We start from the raw sequence: 25,473 nt of genomic DNA on the forward strand, positions 1-25,473 counted from the left end.
GGAAATTGGCTTATACTGATATCAACATTTCTTCAGCTTGTTTGTGTAATGAACGCCAAAAAAGAAATCGAAAAGCTTAAGAAAAGATCAATAGCTCCTATCTGGGATAGTAGGGAAAACGTAAGCAATTGTAATTGAATCGGCGAGTTGAAAAGGGTACACATTCCAAAATCCTTACTTTTCAGGAGAAAGGAAAAACTGTTTTGCAGCTTAAAAGAAAGGTTTTGATCAAAAAAGTTTCTATTAGGCATTTATACATCATATTTCTGCGTATTCAACTACAAAGTATGGAAATCATATTACGTACGGTTTTCAGGTTATACCATTTTTTATGTGGAGGAATATGTCCCTTTTTAGGTTACTTAAATTTGATAAAGATCTTTTTTTTTTTTTGCTAGGGGCTTTATGTCGCACCGACACAGATAGGTCTTATGGCGACGATGGGATAGGAAAGGCCTAGGAGTTGGAAGGAAGCGGCCGTGGCCTTAATTAAGGTACAGCCCCAGCATTTGCCTGGTGTGAAAATGGGAAACCACGGAAAACCATCTTCAGGGCTGCCGATAGTGGGATTCGAACCTACTATCTCCCGGATGCAAGCTCACAGCCGCGCGCCTCTACGCGCACGGCCAACTCGCCCGGTGATAAAGATCTTTGTAGAGGCGGATAACGTATAATAAACTCGCAATTTCAAAAGTCTATTAAGCAGTAACACATTATTACACAAACATACGCCCAACTATCATTTCTTCTACGGTATAACTTAGTTATTCATTGTCATTTCGTGAGACAGCTGGAAATGGGCTTATATTGATATCAACATTTCTTCAGCTTGTTTGTGTAATGAACGCCAAAAAAGAAATCGTAAAGCTTAAGAAAAGATCAGTAGCTCCTATCTGGGATAGTAGGGAAAACGTAAGCAATTGTAATTGAATCGGCGAGTTGAAAAGGGTACACATTCCAAAATCCTTACTTTTCAGGAGAAAGGAAAAACTGTTTTGCAGCTTAAAAGAAAGGTTTGATCAAAAAAATTTCTATTAGGCATTTATACATCATATTTCTGCGTATTCAACTACAAAGTATGGAAATCATATTACGTACGGTTTTCAGGTTATACCATTTTTTATGTGGAGGAATATGTCCCTTTTTAGGTTACTTAAATTTGATAAAGATCTTTGTAGAGGCAGATAACGTATAATAAACTCTCAATTTCAAAAGTCTATTAAGTAGTAACACATTATTACACAAAAATACGCCCAACCATCATTTTTTTTATAGTCGTTCATTGTCATTCCGTCTCTTTAAAGTATTTTACTTTACGAAGATAACTAGCCTCCATAACCTCTGAATGGTGTATGCCTTCTATGTTTAAAATACCGTGAAGATCATCAACGTTATCGTACATTCTTTCAATGTGTGTTCAATGTTAAATGGATAAGTCGAATATTTTACCATGATTATATTACTGTGGACAATAAATACCACGAAAATAAGCTGTTCACTCGTTTCTTTTTCCGCTACTCGCTGCTATACAGCGCTTATACAAGGGTCCTGGTCTGTATAAGCAATTCAATGAATAACTATAACAGATGTATACACTGGAGGTTTATACGCGGTTTATTAGTAACGAATTTCACATAAACGGTGAATAAACCTTGTATAAATGTTATACACCGTTAGAGGTATTTGAGCTACGGACGTAAAGAAGTATATTGCGGTTGAGTTGGACAGATAAGGTCACAAACGATGAGGTGATGAGGCGAAAGTGAGAGGAAATATTGAATTCTGTCAAAATCAAAAAGCTCCAGTATCTCGGTCATGTGATGAGAGAAGAGAAATATCACCTACTGCATTCAAAGGAGGATACAGGCAAAAGAAGGCAAGAAAGAAGATGCGTTTCCTTGATTGATAATGTGAAAGCTTGATTGAATTGTTCCACTACTAAGCTGTTTCGCTCTGCATCATCATATAAAGCAAGAAGCTCTATGATGGTAGCCGCTTTCTGAGAGGAGATAGCACTTGAAAAAGAATAACAATAAGAACAGTCTTGGGCAAGGAGTACTAGATGAAAATAAATAAGTCCAAAACAAGAGTAATGGAGTGCAGTCGAACGAAGTCAAGTGATGCATGTCATATTCGATTATATAATGAAGTATTAAAATAAGTATTTGGGTAGCACAATAACTAACGATGGCAGAAATAAGGAGAATATAACGTGCAGATTTGCACAAGCAAGGAAGGCATTCTTTCTTCTTCTTCTTCTTCTTCTTCTTCTTCTTCTTCACAATAATACCATATCAGGTCCCCCTGACGTTGGCGATCACTGTGGCGAATGCAGTACGATCTCTTGCTAGGTGGAAAAGTCTTTCAACACTGTGAATTCCAGTCCATTCTTTGATGTTTCCAAGCCATGATGTTCGCCTCCTCCCGACACTTCTTCGACCCTGTATTTTGCTTTGTACAATCTACTGTAAGATGGGGTAACGGTCATTTCTAAGGATGTGGCCAAGGTAAGAGATCTTCCGGTGTTTTAATGTTTGAACGAGTTCCCAACTTGCTCTTGCTCTTCTGAGTACTTCTTGGTTCGTTAGTCGTGCAACCCACGAAATCCTGAGCATCCTCCGGTGGATCCACATTTCAAAGGCTTCCAAGCGTTTCACTGATATGTTCTTGAGAGTCCATGTTTCCACATCACATAGCAAGGCTGACCATATATAGCACTTGACCATCCTCTGTTTAAGTTTTAAATTTAAGTCGTCATTGCAAAAGAAAGATTCGTGCTCTTGCTCACTTCGAACACTGATATAACAATTTGAAAGATGTTTTCTGGAGCCGGGCATTATATGGAAGTGAAACATGGTTGATAACTCGCTCAGAAAGAAAAAAAATAGAAGCTTTTGAAATGTGGTGTTACAGAAGAATGTTAAAGGTGAGACGAATCACGGATGAAGAGATACGGATTTGAACTGGTGGGAGGAGATTCATTTGGCTTAATTAACGAGAAGAAGAGATAGAATTATATACACTCAGAACTTTTTCAGTAGGTTTCTAGGGAAGTGTAGGCAGTAAGAAGGGTGTAGGTAGGCCAAGGTATAAATATAACAAGCAGTTTAGAACAGATGTAGGATGTAGAAGTTACGTAGAAATGAAAAGATTAGCACATGATAGAGTGGTATGGAGGGCTGCATCAAACCAATGTATAGACTGACGACTCAAATAACAACATTTAACAAATTGTATGTAAGGTTGTTACTTTTAGGAACAAGTTTTAATAATTAATTTCAATTATTGCATGCCCCACTGCTCCAGGTTGTTGTTTGAGTTATCGGTCCATAGATGCTTTGATGCAGCTCTCCATGCCACCCTATCCTGTGCTAACCTTTCCATTTTTACGTAACTATTGCATCCTTCATCTGCTCTAATCTGCCTGTCATATTCATACCTTGGTCTACCCCTACCGTTCTTACCACCTACACTTCCTTGAAAAACCAACTGAACAATTCCTGGGTGTCTTAAGATGTGTCCTATCATCCTATCTCTTCTTCTCGTCAAATTTAGCCAAATCGATCTCTTCTCACCAATTCGATTCAGTATCTCTTCATTCGTGATTCGATCTATCCATCTCACCTTTAGGATTCTTCTGTAACACCACATTTCAAAAGCTTCTATTCTCTTTCTTTCTGAGCTAGTTATTGTCCATGTTTCACTTCCATACAATGCCACGTTCCAAAATTTTCAAAAACATCTTTCTAATTCCTATATCAATGTTTGAAGTGAGGAAATTTATTTTCTTAAGAAAGCTCTTCCTTGCTTGTGCTAATCTGCATTTTATGTCCTCCTTACTTCTGCCATCGTTAGTTATTTTACTACCAAAGTAACGATATTCATTTACTTCCTTCAAGACTTCATTTCCTAATTTAATATTTCCTGCATCACCTGCCTTCGTTCGACTGCACTCCATTACTTTTATTTTGGACGTATTTATTTTCATCTTGTACTCCTTACCCAAGACTTCGTCCATACCATTCAGCAGCTTCTCAAGATCTTCTGCAGTCTTAGATAAAATAACTATATCATCGGCAAATCTCAAGGTTTTGTTTTCCTCTCCTTGGATTGTGATTCCCTTTCCAAATTCCTCTTTGATTTCCTTTACTGCCTGTTCTATTGCTACAGGATAGAGACTTAAACAAGTTCCTCTTTCCTGTAGCATATGCCTTTTTTCTACTCGGTACCACACATGTCTGTCTTGTCAGATCGTAGAGCTAGTATGGGGCATTCCGCGTCCTTGGGCAGGAGGGGGATATGACGTCGTCAGATCGTATGAGACAAGTCTTGAAGTTCACATCTTCTCAACCTTGAAGTACTCACCGGATGGTATTGTGGTTCACCTCTGTGAGTAGGGCGAGGTTGGTGAGGATCTCTCAGTGTGTTGTTCGCTCACTGGAGCAGCTGATTGGCACCTAACCAGGTTAGTGAAGTGAATATTTCTATCTAAACAGTAGGACATAAGTAATTTTTATTTATTTATTTTATTGATAAATAGGGTTCCAGAGAGCAAGAGCTCTGTTAAGAGGAACAATACATACATAATTAAAACAATGGCGGATTAAGTTTAAGATCTGAAAGTCAAAGAGTAATAATACTGGTTTTATATATGCTTTGACTATCACTATTTACCTAATGAAGTGAATTGTTATCAAAGTAACAACTGTTTCGACCTTTAAGGTGACTTTGGAAATAAAAAATATAAGAGATATAACTTCCACATTCGTAGTGCCTAAGAGATGCTTCTTAAGCTTATTACGGAACGGCACAGTTTTAGAGATGATTGCTATATTGTCAGGAACACTGTTATATTCAGATATTAGGGAGTGTTGCACTCCCATAGTGCCAATCTTTGTTGAATAATTTTGAAAAACGTGTAATTTAATTTTTTGCCTTATCTTATATGAATGGATGTCAGTGACTTTAGGAAATTCGGAGTTGGTGAAGATTTTATTATGCAAGACTTTATAAATAAGAACTGATGCATTTGTATGTATGTTCAGTCTTCAGCCCTAAGGCTGGTTGGATCCTCAACAGCTTTGCCATCAGCTGTCATAGATGGCCTAGGCATCACTGAAGAGGCGTACTAGGGAAATGAGGAGTGAGGTAGTTTCCCGTTGCTTTCCTCACCGAGCCAGAAGTTCCTATTGCATATCAGTCTGCCAAGCCCACTGAAATACATGCCCCGACTGACCCTATAAGCAACATTTTCATGCTATTCATAGCAGGGACTGGCTGTATAAGGATTGGCATTAGTAGCATCGCTCATACCTCAGTCACTTTCATATTGTCAAAGCCAAGGATAAGACAGAGACAGATCAATGAAAGTAATAAAATTGCTTTAGCCTATACCAGAAGACATAGTGCACTGTAAACACTAGGTCCTGCTAGCGAAGACATCTGATGCATTTAATGAGATTAATTGCTTAAGTGGTAGTATATTGGTTTCAGAGTACATTTTATTTGGAGAATATAGTTGATGGAATCCAGACATAAATCTGATAACCCTGTTTTTTAAGGACTCCAAAGTATTTAAGTTATTTTGGGTTGCTTTGGCCCAAATGAAACACAAGTCAGAAAGTCTAGAATGTATCATTGTGAAATAAACGCCAATGGCGCCCCTGGTATACTTTTAAGCGCCCTCCAAACGCAGATTTAATTGTAGCAAGCGTAGCTGAAAGTTTCTGAAAATTTTTGAACATAATAGTAATGGTTACATTTTTCCCGGGCATTCCCACAATTCTGATTGACGACTTTCACTTCATAATTATAGCAGTACTCATTCTAAAGACCGTACTCTGTGATATTTCAGGTTCTGTGTGCTTTTGAATTATACCGTGTATTGTGGCAACTCTGTAGTTTATAATACCGGCGTTATAGAGAAAGGTTGGGGGATGTTGAGACGTGGTATTTCCCAGTTAGAACACTTTTCAGGAAACGTTAGCATTGTGAATACTTCGTAAGTCCTTGCTCCTCAACATTCCATATTCTCACGGAACATCCGCTGTTCACGGCCGGGGAACAGTTTCACAGAATCCTTAGTATAATTTGCAATGCATCGTGACCAGAAGCAGTGTGCTATTTATCTATAAGTGCACTTCATTTGCTCTTCCCTAACTTAGATTTAAACTTTCTTTATAATCAGTGAAGAATTTTGAATTTTCACGTCAGTTTGTGTTTATATTGATTCCAAAAATTATGGATTAGTTCTTAATTCGCATTATTATTTTGTACAGCGATTCTAATCACGATTAAATGTTTACGCTCCTACACTTTTAATAGTCAATGTGGGGACAAATATTGTTCCTTAGCTTGCAGTTGAGCATGCGATGCTAGAATTCACAATAAATACGTAAGTAAGACATGTTTAAAAATATTCATTCAGTATTAGCCTACATGTTTCGGTATTATTATTATTATTATTATTATTATTATTATTATTATTATTATTATTATTATTATTATTATTATTATTTCTCCGTTAGGGTCTCCTAGGGATCATGAGACAATTTCAATGCTTCATCCTTTGTTGTTCCTTCTTCCTCCTCGAATACTTGTTCATCTGTTCACTATGCATAATTTTCCTCTCCTCAGACCATTTTGAACCTGTTTTCTTTGCCTCCCGACCTTTGAATCGTTCCATTTTCTCTACAAAAATCTCTCTCTCTGTTGCTTCTTCTTCCCTTTTTTCCAAATATTTCATGAATCCAGGATGTTATTGACTTCTTGTTCCAAATATATTTGAAGATCTGTTTGGTTGACCTGTTCTCATCCATTCTGCATAAACGTCCAAAAAATATGAATCCCCTCTTCCACATTGTATCTTATGTTTTCTATGTTCCGTTATATGTCATCATTACTTCTTGATTTCTAGAGTTCTGCAGTTCTTAGAGGACCGAGTACTTTCCGTATAATTTTGATTTCCAGTACTTTTAATTTATTTTTATTCAGCTTGTTATTCAGTACTAGACATTCACTCGCGTATAGGCATTCCGGCTTGACTACGCTGTTGTAGTGTTGTATTTTGGGGTTTTTAGATAAACACTTTTTGTTGTAGGTATTCCTAGTTATACCGTATGTTTTTCCATCTTGTGTATTATTTTTTCTACAGCGGAATTTTCCAAACTTGTTTCTTGAATTGTTTCTTCCAACTATTTGAATTTCTTTACCCTCCTTATTCCGACCAGTTCCTGTTATTAGGAATTCTAGAACATTTTTTATATTTGCCATAATTTTTCTACAGAAATTCTGATATTATTATTATTATTATTATTATTATTATTATTATTATTATTATTATTATTATTATTATTATTATTATTATTGAACGGAGCCCACGCCGCCTTAGCCAAGAGTCAGGTGCGGCCCAGTACATGAAAAGATTGGACAGCCCTGCTGTAAACACCAGAATTACAACATTTTTAATCCACCACGAGACAAGTGACTTAGAATTCTAAACCACAATTGAAGCCACGGGCACAAGTCCAGCTGAGAGGATTTTGAGAAAATCAAGAAAAAAATGTAACTCTTGCAAATAACAAGGTCGGAAATGATTTTTTTCCATGGTGGAACCTTGCCGTCTGCCTCTGTGGTGTAGTGGTTAGTGTGATTAGCTGCCACCCCCGAAGGCCCGGGTTCGATTCCCGGCTCTGCCACGAAATTTGAAAAGTGGTACGAGGGCTGGAACGGGGTCCACTCAGCCTCGGGAGGTCAACTGAGTAGAGGTGGGTTCAATTCCCACCTCAGCCATCCTGGAAGTGGTTTTCTGTGGTTTCCCAGTTCTCCTCCAGGCAAATGCCGGGATGGTACCTAACTTAAGGCCACGGTCACTTCCTTCCCTCTTCCTTGTCTATCCCTTCCAATTCCCCTCCAAGACCCCCGTTCAGCAATAGCAGGTGAGGGCGCCGGGGCGAGGTACTGGTCATCCTTCCCATTTGTATCCCTCGACCCAAAATCTGAAGCTCCAGGACACTGCCCTTGAGGGATCCCTCGCTGAGTCCGAGGGAAGAAACGACACTGTAGGGTAAACAGACAAAGAAAAAGAAGAAGAACCTTGCCTAATTCAAAGAATCGTCGCATTCTAAAATGTGAATTATCACAAGAATCTCGCTTAGAATAAATACTAAATATGCTGGACTTGTGTTGTTATGGAAGTCATTCATCTGTAACAACTATTTCAGTTATTACATTGTTAAAGGGGAAGAGGAATATGCTAATCTGCGATTCAAGAATGTTTGAAGGTATAAAAGTAATATCTAATATGCACATTTATATTGATTATTGAAATAATATAATAACTGCAAAAAATACTCAACTCATTACTTCACTCGGAATCCTTGAATTCTCTACCATTACTTTGGGTACACATGGTGAATGGAATCAAATTTGCATTGTTCACTGAAGTCACTCAAATACTTAACTAAAGTACTATTTCTGTTCTGTGCTGTGCGCGCGTCAGTAAATACAGGGTGTCTTAGAAGGTATGGTCAATATTCAGGGATATGATGGCAAAGACCATCTGATGAAAAAATCTTTAAATTGATATATGCACTATTCCGAATGGTTTCCGAGATGGGACTCATTTAATGTACATTTGTTTTTGGGCAAGTGTTGCGCGCGTATGTGTTTTACCCACCACGTTTTGTTCTAGCCGAACCTCCCTCGTTGCTTTCATCCTCTCTGCTCGCGACGTCTTTAAACTAGCCCGTTGAACGTGTGGTTGTCCATGGCGTGTTGTGAGTGCGAGGGATTGAGAGTGTATCAGAGATAAACATAGGTTAAGGTTAACTGTGTTTGTACATTCACTGGTTAAAATGCCACACATGTACATTAATGAAGAATATACGGATATACTGGATGTTTACGGCTTCTGCGATCTGCTGCTGTGGAGGAATGCCGTCGGCGCTTCCCCACACGTCGAACTGCTTATCGTACAATGTTTACCAGAGTTGTCAGCACATTCCGTGAAACAGGTATTCTTCCAAGTTCTCATTTTTCTTCTGAACGTGCAGTTCAATAACCCGTGCAGGAACAGCAACACATTGTTGAAATGGTGCAGTGTAGTCCTACTACCAGCACACGGCGACTTTCTGCACATATCAATGTTCCACGAACACGTGTATGGAGAACATTACATGCGGAGAACTTGTACCCATTTCAGACATTCTGTATGATAAGTTTCCTTGCATTTGGATCAATGGTGTTGATGAAGTGGCGCACAAAATAAATGACCTCAATGGGACACGTTTATCCACCCACTCAATGTAAGGATACATATAACGTTGCCCATCCAAAAAAATTATGGATGCCAAAATTGTAAAGCCAGAGTAGTCTGGCATAAATCTGTTCTTTTATTGGAATGTGCGTATAGGGGATATTTTTCATGTAATAAAGTGAAGTTAAGCTTACGTGCTATTGTCTGCATGATTTCCACAACAACACAGGTCATCTACGTGTGAGCTTATGAAACTCAAACACCCAATAAAAATGGTAAATACTGAAAAAAGAGTTTTAATTACTGCGTCGATGGGATGAAAGCTCTTTTGTAAGTACCTAGGTGTTAATATAAGGAAAGATCTTCACTGGTGTAATCACATAAATGGGATTGTAAATAAAGGGTACAGATCTCTGCACATGGTTATGAGGGTGTTTAGGGGTTGTAGTAAGTATGTAAAGGAGAGGACATACCAGTCTCTGGTAAGACCCCAACTAGAGTATGGTTCGATTGTATGGGACCCTCGCCAGCATTACTTGATTCGAGAACTGGAAAAAATCCAAAGAAAAGCAGCTCTATTTCTACTAGGCGATTTCCGACGGTATGTTCCGAGCTGTGGCAGACCACACAAGACAATCAAACATCACTACTGATCTGCATTTAGGGAAGTCGCCCAGGTGGCAGATTCCTTTTCTGTTGTATTCCTAGCCTTTTCTTAAATGATTGGAAGGAAATTGGAAATTTATTGAACATCTCCTTTGGTAAGTTATTCCAATCCCTAACTCCCCTACCTATAAACAAATATTTGCCCCAATTTGTCCTCTTGAATTCCAAATTTATCTTTTTATTGTCATCTTCCTTACTTCTAAAGACACCACTCAAACTTATTCGTCTACTGATGTTAGTCCACGCCATCTCTCCACTGACAGCCCACGTCAAAAGCCGGGATGGTACCTAACTTAAGACCTCGGTGGCTTTCTTCCCTCTTCCTTGTCTATCCCTTCCAATCTCCCCATACTCCCATAAGGCCCCTGTTCAGCATAGCCAGTGAGGCTGCCTGGGCGAAATACTAGTCCTCCTTCCCAGTTGTATCCCCGGACCCAAAGTCTCACACTCTATGACATTGCCCTTGAGGCAGTAGAGGTGAGGTCCCTCGCTGAGTCCGTGGGAAAACCAACCCTGGACGGTAATCGGATTAAGAAAGAAAGAAAGAAAGAACAAAGATCCACCGGGATAATGGGTTAAAGAACTCTTGCGAGACAGAACTCTCGCTTCTCTTAAAATCCACTTAGAATTTGAAGGAACATTAATGAAATAAAATAAGAAAATAGAGATGAATCATAGTCGTATTCTTCTGTCATTTTGTACCTCGGATTTTCAGGTGGTAATAGGTTAGAATGCAAAGTAATTTGGTTTGCAGGAGGTGTCATGCAACCCGTTGTACCATAATGTAGGAAGAGTAGCATAAATTCAAGGAGTTATATAGGCTGTACCCCTAATATCTATGCAAATCTCATAGCATAACCACTGTACAGTGTAGGGTGTACGTTGTCGACTTTCCTGCGCTTACAATTCCAAGTGCCAAAACCGAAATGCTTGCGTGCAATGCAACTGCATGCGTTTTCAAAACCTGTACACCTGTCTCTATTATGTTCATTGTAGAACATCTGGTAATAAATAAACAACATTTCATTCTTGTATATGTAAATTTCTCTGCAACACGGAAGTGCATAGTGTCATGGATATGCTTTCGTGCTCAGGAGACAAGAGCGAGTACAGATTCTTTGTTTAGTAGCCTCTTACGACATACACGAGGTACAGATAATGCATCCTTTCACTTCGTCCACAGGTGAGATAAAGAGTTCGGATAAATCGAAAAAAATATGTAGCATCAAGATCCATTTCCAACAATATGGCACCTGATCCAGCACACAACATTCACATGCCGTATAAAAAAATAGCCCCAGTGGTCAATGTGCAGGTACGATTGAGATCTGCGGACACATTTTCAGGATGCCAGATGACGAAATAAGAAAATTAATATGGAATTTCATCCAACCAAAGTCAATTAGGCCAAGATGGTTCCAGGAATGTGAAAAGGATCTGAGACAGATCGGTATCCCAGGGCGTAAAGAAATTAATGACAGGAAAAATGTAGACAGATGGTGAAGAACTATCAAGGCTTAAGATCGAATCACAACTCGGGGCCTCTACCCGAAGAGGACAAGAAGGGGCTGGCTGATGGGCTCAAGAAATAATGACAGGATGTCAAAGCTGGGAGAAAAACAAGATCTAGACACTGAAATGAAATTGGTTGGTACCAGGCAGTCCACTGAGGCTCAACGTAACACCATAATAATAATAATAATAATAATAATAATAATAATAATAATAATAATAATAATAATAATAATAATAATAATAATAATAATAATAATAATACGAGGGTCGACTCATAAGTCATGGCAACTAATTTTTTTTCTCGCGAACAGGAGACAACACGGAAAAATCTAAGATATGTATTTGGAGATATAGGGCATGTACTTATGCATAGTGCCCGAAGACAAATTCTGACTTCAGGAGATTCTCGTAGGAAAATGACAGAACAACAGTCCATTGGTAAACATTGTTTTATTATGGTATAGACAGCAAATACACAAGACTACGTACAAAGGACAGGTCTCCACTGGTTACAGACCTTCGAAATAATCACCCAAGGTTTCCACTGTGCGTTGCCAGCGGTCGGGCAGGCGCTGAATACCATTCGCTGCATGTGTATCGCTAACGTGTGACACCTCTCTTCGAAATGCTGTTACGATGTCCTCTTTGTTAGCAAACCGTTGTCCACGTAATGGCTTCTAGACTTTGGGGTTTAGATCATAGTCACATGGGCCCAGATCAGGCGAATAAGGCGGGTGTGGAAGAAACTCCCATCCACAGCGTTGTAAGCGACGCTGAATGATGGTTGCTGTGTGAGCCCACCTCGCCACTGTTCTATAGGGCATTGCATGCACACATAATGCTTCCCGCAGCTCTTCATGGCATTGGTGTGCATTTCTGCCGCGGCGAAATGCTATTTTAATATACGATCATTGCTCCTGCTTGTTGACTTCCATTTTGTGACGCTTTCACTCACACACTGAACTTGGGGGCATTCTTCGACCCACACTGTTGTTTACATACACCATCTAGTGGCATCATACGCAAGTACATACGGTACGTTTCCAAATAATAATAATAATAATAATAATAATAATAATAATAATAATAATAATAATAATAATAATAATAATAATAATAATAATAATAAATACTAATAAAATGCATTAAAACGGTTTTGAGGGTCAATCTAGAGAAGATGTTTATCACTAATAGAAAGCAAGTTATTTCTACAATCCAACTAGGAAACAACACCGTAAGTAAAATTCCTGCAGTTATATACTTAGGAGAATGGATCTCAGGAAGCGAGAGCGAAACTTTGGCCATAGGCACCAGGTGCACCAAATTAGAGAGGGCCTATCATTCCTGTAAAAGCGTCTACAACTCCAAGTACCTCTCCAAGAACCTAAAGCTGAAGCACTACTCAGTAGTAAGACCCCTTTTACTCTACGCCTCTGAGTGCCTCTTGATGAATCGAAAGGGCCCACGTAGGAAACTAGAACTTCGAGAGAGGAAGATATTGAGGAGGATACTAGGACCCATAAGAGAGGAAGATGGCACCTAAGGATCTCTCACAACAACGAGCTCTATGAACATCAGGAAGACATAGTCATATGAATGAGGAAAAGGCGACTGAACTTCTACGGGCACATGACCCGGCTGAAACCCAACAGAATCCTCATAGTGACAAGTAGGGGAAAGGCTTCCAAGACCAAGTGGATCATCTCAGTAAAGTGAGACCTAGAAGAACTGCAGATCCCTTTAGAGAAGACAAAGAACCGATCTCTGTAACGATAGGCTATCCTACATGAAGTCTTCCCACTGTACCTCACAAGCAAAAAGAGTACAGGGACCTCCATAGCTGAGTGGACGGATGGGAGGGAGCTAGAAAATGAAAGCGTACTGGGCCAAGAAAAAGAAGAAGACGAAGACCATAGTTAAGAGTTAAGTGGAGCCCCGTGGTCCCTAACAGGTCAAAACGAAGCGATAATAATAATAATAATAATAATAATAATAATAATAATAATAATAATAGTAATAATTAAACGGTCACCTGCACAGAGCGGGCAACAACAGACTGACAAAATGTCTTCCTTATTTTCTTGCTAGTGTTTTAACGACACACTGACACTTCGAAGGTTTCTCGGCGATATATTGAAGGGGAAGGGTTAGGAAAGGATAGACCTTAATTAAGGCACAGCTCCAGCTGAGAAACGCCGGGAACCGTATACAGGGTTAGGGCGTTGGGATTTGAACCCACCATCCACCGAATGCAAGCTCGCAGCTACACGCCCCAAATCGCGTGGCCAGCTCACTCCGTAAATAAACTTCTAAACCTAGCATTTTCCGTAAAAAGGAACCGCAACAACTGGTTAGTGGAAATAAATGAAGATTTTGAAGAAATTGGTATTACCGAAGAAATCATTCAAGATAGAACAAAACTGAAAAACTTACTTAGCAAACATAAATTTGCACATAAACCTAAAAGAAAATATACAGCATGGACATAAAAATGCAGAAATTAACTCAGTGAACTAACGAAGAGATACTGGGAAGGAAAGAAAAATATTGTGCTAATTTCAAACGCGTTCCTTAGTTGGTAATCACTATAATCCGCATTTTTAGACAGTAATACCGTACGTTAGATTGCAAACTAATTTTGTTATTAGGAAATGTCCACCAACCCGCTCTTCCATAATGTTGCAAGGGTAACATACATTCTAGGGGTTATGATAGGCCGAACCCCTAATGTTTATGCAAATCTCATTGCATAATTGTTGTGTAGGGTACCGTAGTTGATACTTGTTACTCACTTCAGTAGGTTTGCATTCTAACCCAGGGCCTCTCAGACGCCCAAAATCTCACGCGTGCAAACTGAGGCGCAGAGCACCTGTGCCCAGTGCACCGGTTCCATTCGGCTCGGCTCGGACCAACGCTTTGTCTCCGGGCTAATCGGCTCAAGTCGGCTCGCATTTGGAGCGCTACAGAGCAAGTGAGGAAGAGGGGGACGGGCGTGGGGAAAGAGAGAGACAGCGCTATTGCTCCAAATCGAGGAGTGGGGGATCTGCATTGTGGTCAACCAAGCGACGTCGTCTTTTGCACCGTGCACAGCGCAATGCACTGGTGCATGCACCCTGAGAGGCCCTGTTCTAACCTAGTACTGCCTAAAATTCGGGGTCTTGTCGTCACTAATCATGGAATAATAACATAAGTCATCATTATCCAATACAGGGTAAAACTTTTTATAACCCTCACCAGCGTAAATAACATAATCATCATGGCTGGCGGTGGCGCTGAAAATATATTTCATACACACACATAAGCAAAGTTTAGCGTTCATAGAAAGAGGGAAGGAAGGAAGATTTAAACCAAAATTTAGCATACCTTATTGGAAAGCATCTAAAGAATAATTCGAGCGCTGAGTTTGGTGCTATGCTCACATTTCTCACAATTGTTTTCCCCAGTTATCAGGCCGTGATTAACATAAAATGACAACAAATCTTCAAACTTACTCTTGAAATAACTAAAATCAGTAATTTTGACATAGCAACCTCCCCGCACAGAACAATATCCATGTTTAACAATAGCTTGTTGTTTAGCATAGCAAAGAAGAATTTATTTATGACCGTAGCAACTAAAATCGAATGAATGAAATAGCGCGACCAAAGTTGGTTACATCAGTTGGTACCACTTGCCAAGAACTTACTTACATCCCCAAAGACAAATTAACATTGAACAGTTGTTCCTGTGCTGGTGAGGGTTATGTTAAGTTTTACCCAATACACTTATTATTTAATTTTTTTCTGTGTTGATCCTTGTTGTTGTTTTCTATACATTCCATAATGCTTGTCGATCTTTCGAATACATTGCAAACGTTCCTTGTCACCAACCCGGAAGTACATAGGTGTAAATCATTCAACACACCGTGCGAGCTTCGCATCAAATAATATACAATATTAACACAAAATTAATGTCATCACTTTCTCTACCTGTGCCGATTTTACTCTTCCCTTTGAATTCAGCTTCATCTGTTTCTGGGCTTTAATCCTCGTCCAGTAATTCTTGATCTTTTCAATCTGCAACCTCCTCCTCTGTTCTGTCCACGGCGCTTTGGCACGGGATCTAACTGTTTCTTGAACGCACTTAGTGGTCTTGATCTTCGACTTGTAAGCATCCATGTTTCTGATTACCGTTCCCTGTTCTTCTTCACCTCCTTATACCAGCGCACTGTAGTTTCACATGTCTCAAAAAGTCTTATAATCCGATTGATCAGTCTTCCCTGGTTCATTCAGTAGATATGTCCGAAGAACATAGCTCTCTTCTTCCAGATGGTATCTGAGATCTTTTCCATCTTGAGATATAATTTTTGGTTTCCTTTCTTTCTGTATGACCCATCCTTTGTTACTTTCTTTATTATTATTATTATTATTATTATTATTATTATTATTATTATTTACGAATAAGGCTATTAGGACTTAGTACATTACATAGAGGCTTGCATTTTCCCTTCTGTGAGCTTCCTTTCTGTCTTCAAACGTTGTTCTAGTCTTTTTCTTTGGTCTTTCTTCTTGGTCAGCTTGCCGTTTATGAATTTTGGATCTGAATATTACCCTGTTTTGGACATCTGCTGATGTAATTCCTGCCTGTATCAAATCGGTTTTGGTTTTGCCAAACTATTTAATTGTGCCTGTTTTTGATTTACCCCCATTTTCGTAGAATTCGACTATTTGTGTTGAAAGTCTGTCACTGTGAATCTTTGTGTATTGTTTGAGTTCCTGTCTATCTCTGATTCGGAGTTTTCTGTCGGCGAGTTTTGAGCCTAGAATTTTTCTTATGATTATGCGTTCATTTTCTTCAGTGTCTGCTTTCGTGTTCAAAATTTGCGTTTCTGATCCCTAAAGGCATTCTGGTATTGTAATGTCTCAGTTTTGTGTGCCTGGAGGTACCTTTTTTTGATTCGTTATGCCCACCTACCAGGTGTATGCATAAGTTCTTGACATTTTTTGTTGTACAGAAAACATGTAATTATCAAGGGAAATTCCTGTTTGGTTTATTCAAAATATTGGCCATTGGCTTCTACACACTTCGCCCATCTTTCAGGTAAATTATGAATACCGTGCCAGAAAAGCTGCTTCTCTTTTGCGGCAAACCACTCGTCGAGCCATTTTGGAGCTGAAGTGCTGCTTTGTGAGCGCGTGCCCCATTGATGCGAGGTCATAGTCAGATGGCGCCAGGTCGGGGCAGTACGGTGGGTGCGGAAGGATGTCCCATCCCGACGATTTCAAGGTGTCTTTCACTGGTTTTGCTGTGTGTGACGGCACATTATCGTGAAACAAAATCGTTTTGCCATGTCTTCTGGTCGATTCCGGTCGTCTTTCGATCAATGCGTGATTTAAATCAATCATTTATTGGCTATAGTGTTGTGGATTAACGGTTTCGCCGGGCTTCAAGAGTTCATAGTACACTTCGCACGTTTGTGGTCTACCAGAACGCGCATTGCTTTCGCATTGAAATCACCACGTAAAAATTGTCGAACCCATGTTCACATGTTCTAATCGATGGAGCGAGTTCATCATATGTTTGTACCAGCAAACGACGACTTTAAGCAACCCTTTCCGTTTGATTAAATAAGAAAAGCAATGTGTGCCGCAAATTTTCTTTTTCGGGCACAAACGTCGACATGATCAACACAAACGCTATTTTTTATCGGACTCAACTTGTGTGTGTTGGTAGGTTAATGTCAGACGAACAAACTGACATAAATGTCAAATTCATACGCTGCGCACTGTTCGCTGGCGCCATCTCTTAGTGAAACCGGAAAGGACTTATCCATGCACCTGGCAAGGAGCATGTTTGAACATTTTACCCTTTTTGTTTTTCTTCTCCTCTTCCCAATATCTCTTCATCCTCTCGCTGTGTTATTTTTTACGTTGTTCAGTCCATTCAATATTTAGTCGGGTGGGATTTACAGATGATTTTTGTGAATTAAGATTCTGAATGTTATTCTATCTTGAATGGTTCCTTCGTTAATACCAATGTCAGTTAGGTCCTCAATGATTTCTTTTTGCCAATTATTGTGAATTTTCATCGATAAGGCTTAGTTTAAAATTTTCTTTGTGAGCCTGTTATTATCCATTCTATATAAGTGACCATAAAATTGTAATCGCCGTTTCTTTTTGGTATCTGTGATTTTTGTCTGTAACTTGATAGATTTCAGGTGATTTCTTTTTCATGCAAATTCAGTTTTCACATTTTTGTTCTAAGATATTTCTAAGGATTTTTCTTTCTTGTTTTTCGATCATCTTCTGTTCTGTTTTAATGTCATCATTTTGCCTTTTCAGGTATAGTTCTTTTATTATATCTGTCGCAAGTAATTTTGTACGCTCTTTGAAGTTTTTCATTTCTTTCTTTGTTAGCTTGCTGATTTAACCCTGCTTGTTCAATAATCTTACATTGATACATAAATTTGTATACTTGAGTGATATTTCCATATTTTGTGATTAACGGTTGGCTGTTGAAACCTGATCTAATCTTTCCCTATACTTTATCTTTTCATAATAAATTTGGAGTCCTATTTTGACTGCTATTTCGTGGAGTTTTGTACAGACTAGATTGCTCCCTGTCTGTTGTTGTATAGGATAGCAACGTCATCAACAAATGCTAGGGAATTAAGGTGATTTTTTTTAAACATCTGCCAGTATTTATACTTTAATTTAATTTTGCCATATCCTAATCACTTTTTCTAGAACTAAATTAAGCAGTAATGTTGGTAATCCATCTCCTTGTCTGACTTCTATTTTGACTTCAAATGGTCCAGAAATTTCTCCTAAAAATTTACCATCGATGTTGTGTCGGTCAATCTTTGCTTAATCAATTCCCGTGTATTTTTGTCAATGTGGAATTTCTCCGGTACGTTAAACACTGTCTGTCGGTCTGTGGAGTCGTATGCTTAGATATATTATTATTAGAGCGCGGATTTTTATGCATTAATAGATTAGAATGCAAACTTACTGAAGCGAGTAGCAAGTATAGTCTACCTTCACAACGACTATGTTATGGGGTTTGCATAAACAGCAGGGGTATAGCCCATCAGGACCCCTATAATTTATATTACTCTTGCTACACTATGGAAGAGCGGGTGGCCGACATTTCTTACTAACTAATTTGTTTGCAATCTAACCTGTTACTGCATAAAAATCCGGCCTTTATTATTATTTAGTATAAGATTCAGCCTATGTGACCTTGCTGAATTACAATGCACATGGATGGCTAGTTCATAAAATAGTCATTCTTAAGTTGATGATAGACGTAATAACAAGCAACAGAGCGTTAAGGTATAAATTTTCAAAATGATGTAGGATATAGAACACTAATTTTATCGCTCTGTTATAAATGCAATTATAATTCTCGACATTACACCATACAGCGTCATTAGATACCACGTCCTGAAGATGCTTGCAAAGATAAAGTTGAATGCACAGTTTCATTGAGTATCCAACGTGTCATGTTAGTTGGACACCGTGATCGGAATTCTATATGTGAGTTTTTACAAAATTTCTGATAAACTAGTTGTTGTGTGTTGACAGTATCGTCCTGTCCGCTCTTCCATGATGTAGCGAGAGTAACATAAATTCTCGGTGTTCTGATAGCCATAGACCCTAATGTTTATGCAAATCCCGCAGCATAACTGTTGTGCAGGCTAGAGTATACTCGTTACTCGCTTCAGTAAGTTTGTATTCTGACCTATTACAGCCTAACGTTCCTGGCTGTTATTATCATATTACTTCAAAGGCAAGTAACAACTGTTTTATGCTTTTCCCCCAAAAGCAGCCTGGAAAATGAAATGGAGAACTCGATTCTGACTTTGCACGCCAGACTAACAGGCGTGAAGAAAGAGGTGTCAAATGTTCTTATGGAAAAATCAAATGATCAAACTCAAATTGATAACGATTAATTTACTTGTATCTAAAGAATCGTTATCGAGAGACATTGTATAGAATGGGGAGTGGACAAGTGTAAGACTCAGCGTATCGAAAAGGGAAAACTGACTGAGGGCCTATGAAACTACCATGAATGATACAATCAGCTCTCTAGAGTGTGATGAGCTGAGGACGTTTTGATAAAAGAGCCTTCTTTACGTCTCTCAGCAATGGCCATCCATCAATACTTCACATCACAGCCTGCAAGATCACATCGACCATCTTTGATAATATGTCTCTCAATCATGGTCATCCATCAATACTTCACATCACAGCCTGCAAGTTCACATCGACCATCTTTGATAATATGTCTCTCAATCATGGCCACCCATCAATACTTCACATCACAGCCTGCAAGATCACATCGACCATCTTTGATAATATGTCTCTCAATCATGGCCATCCATCAATATTTCACATCACAGCCTGCAAGATCACATCGACCATCTGTACTCTAACGCCCCTATTTGATAGTATGTCTCTCAGTCATGACCATCCATCAATACTTTACATCACAGCCTGCAAGATCACATCGACCATCTGTACTCTAACGCCCCTCTTTGATAATATGTCTCTCAGTCATGGCCATCCATCAATATTTCACATCACAGCCTGCAAGATCACATCCGCCATATGTACCCTAACGCTCCTCTTTAATAATATGTCTCTCAGTCATGGTCATCCATCAATATTTCACATCACAGCCTGCAAGATCACATCGACCATCTGTACTCTTACGCCCCTCTTTGATAATATGTCTCTCAATCATAGCCATCCATCAATACTTCACATCTCAGTCTGCACGGTTGTTAGGTCGTACATTTTGCATCGCTTATTTCACATGACCTCCCAGCCATAAGACATATTTACGTCAAAATGCTGTCATGATTATAGTCCACCAGAAAATATGCACAGGCAAATTGGCACGGTGACAGCTTACTAGAAATGAGAGGAACCCTGTATATCAACCCCAGAACTTGAGTTAGATAAAGATGATGACATGAATAGTTGTCATAACGAATTTCCAGGAGATAGAAATTAGGGTTTGACAACACTGGTGGTATATCGAACAGACTGTAAGCGGATGTTGAGTGTAGCAGTTGTAGTGAGATAAGCGCTGGCTAGGAAGCATGAAGAGTAGAATCAAAGCAGTCCGTACACAATACAACAACACGGCTTGCGTGCGCTCTTTGCTATCTGGCTGAGATCTGTGTCACGAGCACAGATGATTGTTGAGGCAGAATTCACTTTTGCAGTAGTAACTACATACATGAAAGTGCCATACTTCAGTGAAACATACGGTGTGGAAATGTTACGGACAGACTGAAGACTTCTTTCCTGGGTGGTGTGCGAAAAGTGAAAGAAACAATGTCAAACACAGGTAATGCAATTATTTTTCTATCTTCATATGAATGTAAATAATATCCTTAAATATTTCTTCTTCTTCTTTCTTTGATTTTGGCCATCCATAGATCACGAAAAATAAGTTCATGTTGACATGAATGTGTCTTATGACTGTGGGTAAGTGATGTCACATCAGACCTTGCTGCGGCTGTATAATGATAAAAATAAATCGTGATCAATATATGAGTTTTTAATTATTGAAAGGCACATTCATGATCATTACCTTTTTGCAAAGATAGAAGTTTCATTCTTTGTCCCTTTTCTTGGTGTTCAGCCTCTCCGGTGTTTCTTGATCCTTTAACCGTTTTCTTTTCCTCTTTCAATCATCCATACAATTGCACGCGTTCAGTCCTTTTCCCGAAAACACCAGAACTTTCTAAAACTATTGCAACTTATTACCTAAAATTTCTGCTTATATAATCCTCATTTCTGCTAAATCTGTTTTAACTTCTATGATCCATCGTATTTGTGTCTTGGCAGTTTTGTCTAAACAGTTGGAAAATACATAAATACAACTGCTTGCGTTATTACTTTACGGAAGGAAAATGCAACGCATTCGTAGGGGACTCTTAAACAAAGTGAGCTAGATTGACAATTATGAGCCATGAAGGTGGTGGTGCAGAATGCTTAACGAGTCTTTGATAATGCATATTATGATGTTGTTGAATGTATTTCGGGGGTTACTTAAACCTTTGAAAATATTCCCTCTGTATTTTGTAGTACCTCCCCTGCCACCAAATATCAAATAGTAAATTGTTCATTTAACGAGTTTGCTTAATATACATGAAATTTGCGTATTATGTATAATTGACAATTAAGTAAACTTAACGCATCATTACGCTTTGCATTTCAGAAACCTTCAGTACAAGTCATGACTAAAAATCAAATTTGGAGACAAACGTTCAGCTATTTACTCTTCATCCAAATAATTTTGTATGGTAAGTAACAACTTGTGTATCATTACATTTCTTCTGATTTTGTTTATTTGTTTACTCAGTGTTTATAAATGCCGTTACCGACAAGCCTCGCCGTACTGATCTGTTCACATTATGGCGATAGAAACTTGACATATTCAACTAAAAGTTTCTCATCTCATTTAGAAGTAAACTTCTTACCACACGAACTTGTTTAATTAGAATTGCAACATTCACCACCGATTTGCATTTAGGGGAGTCGCCCAGGTGTCAAATTCCCTATCAGCTAGTCTTTTCTTAGATCATTTCAAAGAAATTAGAATGTTGTCGTGTATCTCCTTTGGTAATTTATTCTAATCCCTAACTTCTCTTTCTAGAAACGAATATTTTCTCTCGAATTCTCATTTTATCTCATATTATCTTTTAAAAATACCAACCAAACTTATTTGTCTACTAATGTCATTCCATGCCATCTCTACACTGACTGGGCTGAACATACTGCTTAGTCAAGCAGCTCATACCCTTACTCCTAAGTCTTCCCAGTCCAAAGTTTGCAACACTTTTTGTTACACTAACTCCTTTGTCGGAAATCACCCGTAATAAATCGGACTGCTTTCCTTTAGAACTTTTCTAGTTCTTGAATCAAAAAGTCTTGGCGAGTGCCCCATACACGGAAACTATACTCTAACTGCGATCTTAACAGATGATTATGTTTCCTCTCTTTTATATCGCCCATATACAACCCTTAAATATACTCACTACTATAACAATGCCGTTTTTGTGGTTACCACAATTAAGATTTTTCCTTATTTAACACATAGGTACTTACTTACGGTGATCCCCATGAGGAACTTTCACCCCATCAACACAGTAATTAAAACTGAGGGGACTTACCCTTTTGGTGAATCTCACAATCCGAATTTTCACATTTTTTACCATCATATCGTTGTCTGCTGTCCATCTCACAACATTGTCGAGGTCATCCGGAAAAATCCTTATCTCTAAAGCCCGGGTTTTTATGCAGTTACAGGTTAGATTGAGAACTAATTTGGTTAGAAGGAAGTGTCGGCCACCCGCTTTTCCATAATGTAGCAAGAGTACCATAAATTATAGGGGTTCTGATGAGCCGTACTCCTAATGTTTATGCAAACTCCGTAGCATAGTCGTTGTGAAGGTAGACTATACTTGCTAATCGCTTCCGTTAGTTTGCATTCTAACCTATCAATACATAAAAATCCGGGCTCTACTTATCTCTAATACCACATATATGTATCATTACAGGATCAGAAAATGCATGACCTACTCTAATTCTCTGAGATCTACGTTCTAGAAATTTAGCCAGCTATTCCATCACTCCTTTGAGTACTCCAATTGCCCTAATTTTTTCAGTAGTCTCCTGTGATCTACACTATCAAAAACCTTGGATAGGTTTTCAAACAAAGTAGCCAATTTGCTTAGTTATATGTTTTCGGAAGGCTTCTTTGTGGACGACTAAATAGTATATAATTAGGAAATATGTGAAAGGAAACAAAAGAAGTCAACAAGAGTGTTGGGTACCAAGTAGAAGGACTGCTATGTGCCCAGGTTGATATGCGATCCTTCAGTTAAAAGTGAACATAGATATTATTATTATTATTGGCATTGTGTGAGATGTAAGCCTGTCTACGCCAGGAGGAATTGCATCCAGAGTGACTGCCTTTAAACCTCTCCAAGGGAATGTGGCTAAGAGAATGGATACTACGTAGTGTAAACTTTACAACTCAGCACATATATGAGGTCTTAGAGCGTGTGCGACGCAGGCAAAACCACGCAGAACGTGTATTGAAGTTTGAACTTTTTGTAAAGGATTATTAATTACATGTAATGGGTTTTTCCTTCAGTCACCTCAATATGTACTTCAGCTATTGATTTCCGAATGGGTATTTCATTAAAAATATCTGCTTTTTTTCTTTTCTGTCATCCCTAGGAGATTGAGTATTGAATTTTGATAAAACACCGGTAGGTTCTTTGTTTTAGCATTTATTAGGTGATCAAAATTGGGGCCCTGGATGACACACTAATGACTTTTAACTAACTTGAAGGCGTGTTTGTTCCAGGTCGAGAATGTTCCGCACAAGCTCGAGTGGTCCCTATCGGCATGTGTCCAGCTATCACTGGAGGTACCTGTCCTGATCCTGGAATAAGATTCATTCTCTTTACAAGGTAATGTTTCATTCAGGGATATACATGGAATATATTCCTCACACATAGAGAAGAAAAAGTGTATATAATCAAGGGTCCGGAAATGCGTGGTTTCTTGGCCTCCACGATCACCTGATCTGAACCCCGTTGGACATCTTTGTGTGGGGATTACGCAAAGTATTTGGTGTAAGTGACTGTTGTGTAAGATGAAACAACACTTAATGGCAGAATGTTAAGGTCATTTCAGTCAGACAGTACGTACAACGCCGGGCATATTTGAACGTGCACGTAACTCCATATGACATCAAGTCCAAGCCTGCAGTATGTTAAAAGATGGGAATTTTCTACACCTCTTGTAAGGTACATCGGTACATACTAGACAGGCCACAACACCCGAGGTTCCAAGCAACGACAGAGTCGGATATCTCAGAAAGTAGGCCTTTTCGGTCCCATGTTTACATGGATTGCTTTTTTTCTATATGTGAGGAATTCAACTCTAAAATTATGCCAGGTATTTTAACCACTCGGTGTAATTGTTTGAGTTGCGTATGCTATTTTATGAATTGGAAATAGTTTGCCATTGATGTGTGCGCCGAGGACTAATCAATCAGGAACTCGCATTGTCTGTCCATTCACCATACTCCATGTTTGACCGAAGTATTGCCAGTTCGTTCTGAATACCTTAAAATGCGGTTCGTTACCAAATCACATACTGTATGTCGAAGTAGATTTCTTTAAAAAATTAATAACCACAGACTATTACATGTATTACTGTGCAATATCTTGTTTATGTTACTGGTTCTGTTGTGTCCTGGACGCTTATTTATTAACTAATCAACAAACTATTATCCTTATTATACAGACTTTTATCACGCCCTTCGCCGCATTCTCAAAAGAAGAAACGAACTGGAAAAGTGGAGGCGAAATGTTCGTCTTTATTCGGGAATGACCGAAAGATCACCGGTGATAATGATGTACAGTGAAATCTCCACACAACGACGATCACCTCTATAACGACAAAAAAATTTTGGTCCCGGTATTAATTCAACGTAAAATTCATCTCAAGGACTATTGCGTTTTCAGACCCCGCTGACGTGATTTCTTCCCCCCTACTACGAAAACGCGAACAGTTAAAGAGTCAGGAAAACATGTCGCCGTCATTTGAAGAGCACGACTTCGTTGCTTCGGCTATTGAATTCATAAATTTTCTTTGTTTGGTGGCTCTCGGTTCAGTAAGATTTTTTATTATTTTCCTGTCTGTAAAGAATATAAAACAAACTGTAATTTGCCGTGTTTGCAGTAATGTTGATCAGTGTTGACAAAAATATAATGCTGTACAATTCTTTGCTAATTTAAAAAATCAAACATAGTAATTACACTTTTGCTAACTGAACATAATGTAAGATATTCCAGTTTTAATTTTGTGTGTATTCTTTTTGTTTTGTGCTCTCAAATATCAATTTTTTTGCGTTTAAATGTTATGAATTGTGAGATAATTAACTTGTTCAATTGAAGGATGTTTACCTATAAACCTGTGGAAATGAGGATGAATTAAGGATGAATCCTCAACATAACGATA

At 38.7% G+C, this 25,473-nt stretch overlaps 1 protein-coding gene across 2 annotated transcripts in view; it reads left to right on the forward strand.

Annotated features, from left to right (window-relative positions):
* LOC136885306 (lipase member H) overlaps positions 1-25,473 on the forward strand; it is a 40,957-nt gene that overhangs the window by 698 nt on the left and 14,786 nt on the right. Inside the window, exons 1-3 of one of the 2 annotated variants that reach the window (XM_068230439.1) lie at positions 4,311-4,465; positions 21,653-21,737; positions 23,810-23,915. In XM_068230439.1, the coding sequence (XP_068086540.1) occupies positions 21,671-21,737; positions 23,810-23,915 (173 nt within the window). In that variant the 5' untranslated portion in view covers positions 4,311-4,465; positions 21,653-21,670. Of the gene's footprint in view, positions 1-4,310; positions 4,466-21,652; positions 21,738-23,809; positions 23,916-25,473 lie in introns of those variants that run through there. The other variant, XM_068230440.1, reaches the window with a different exon arrangement.

The sequence above is a fragment of the Anabrus simplex genome, chromosome 14 (assembly GCF_040414725.1).
Source record: "Anabrus simplex isolate iqAnaSimp1 chromosome 14, ASM4041472v1, whole genome shotgun sequence".
NCBI lineage: Eukaryota > Metazoa > Arthropoda > Insecta > Orthoptera > Tettigoniidae > Anabrus > Anabrus simplex.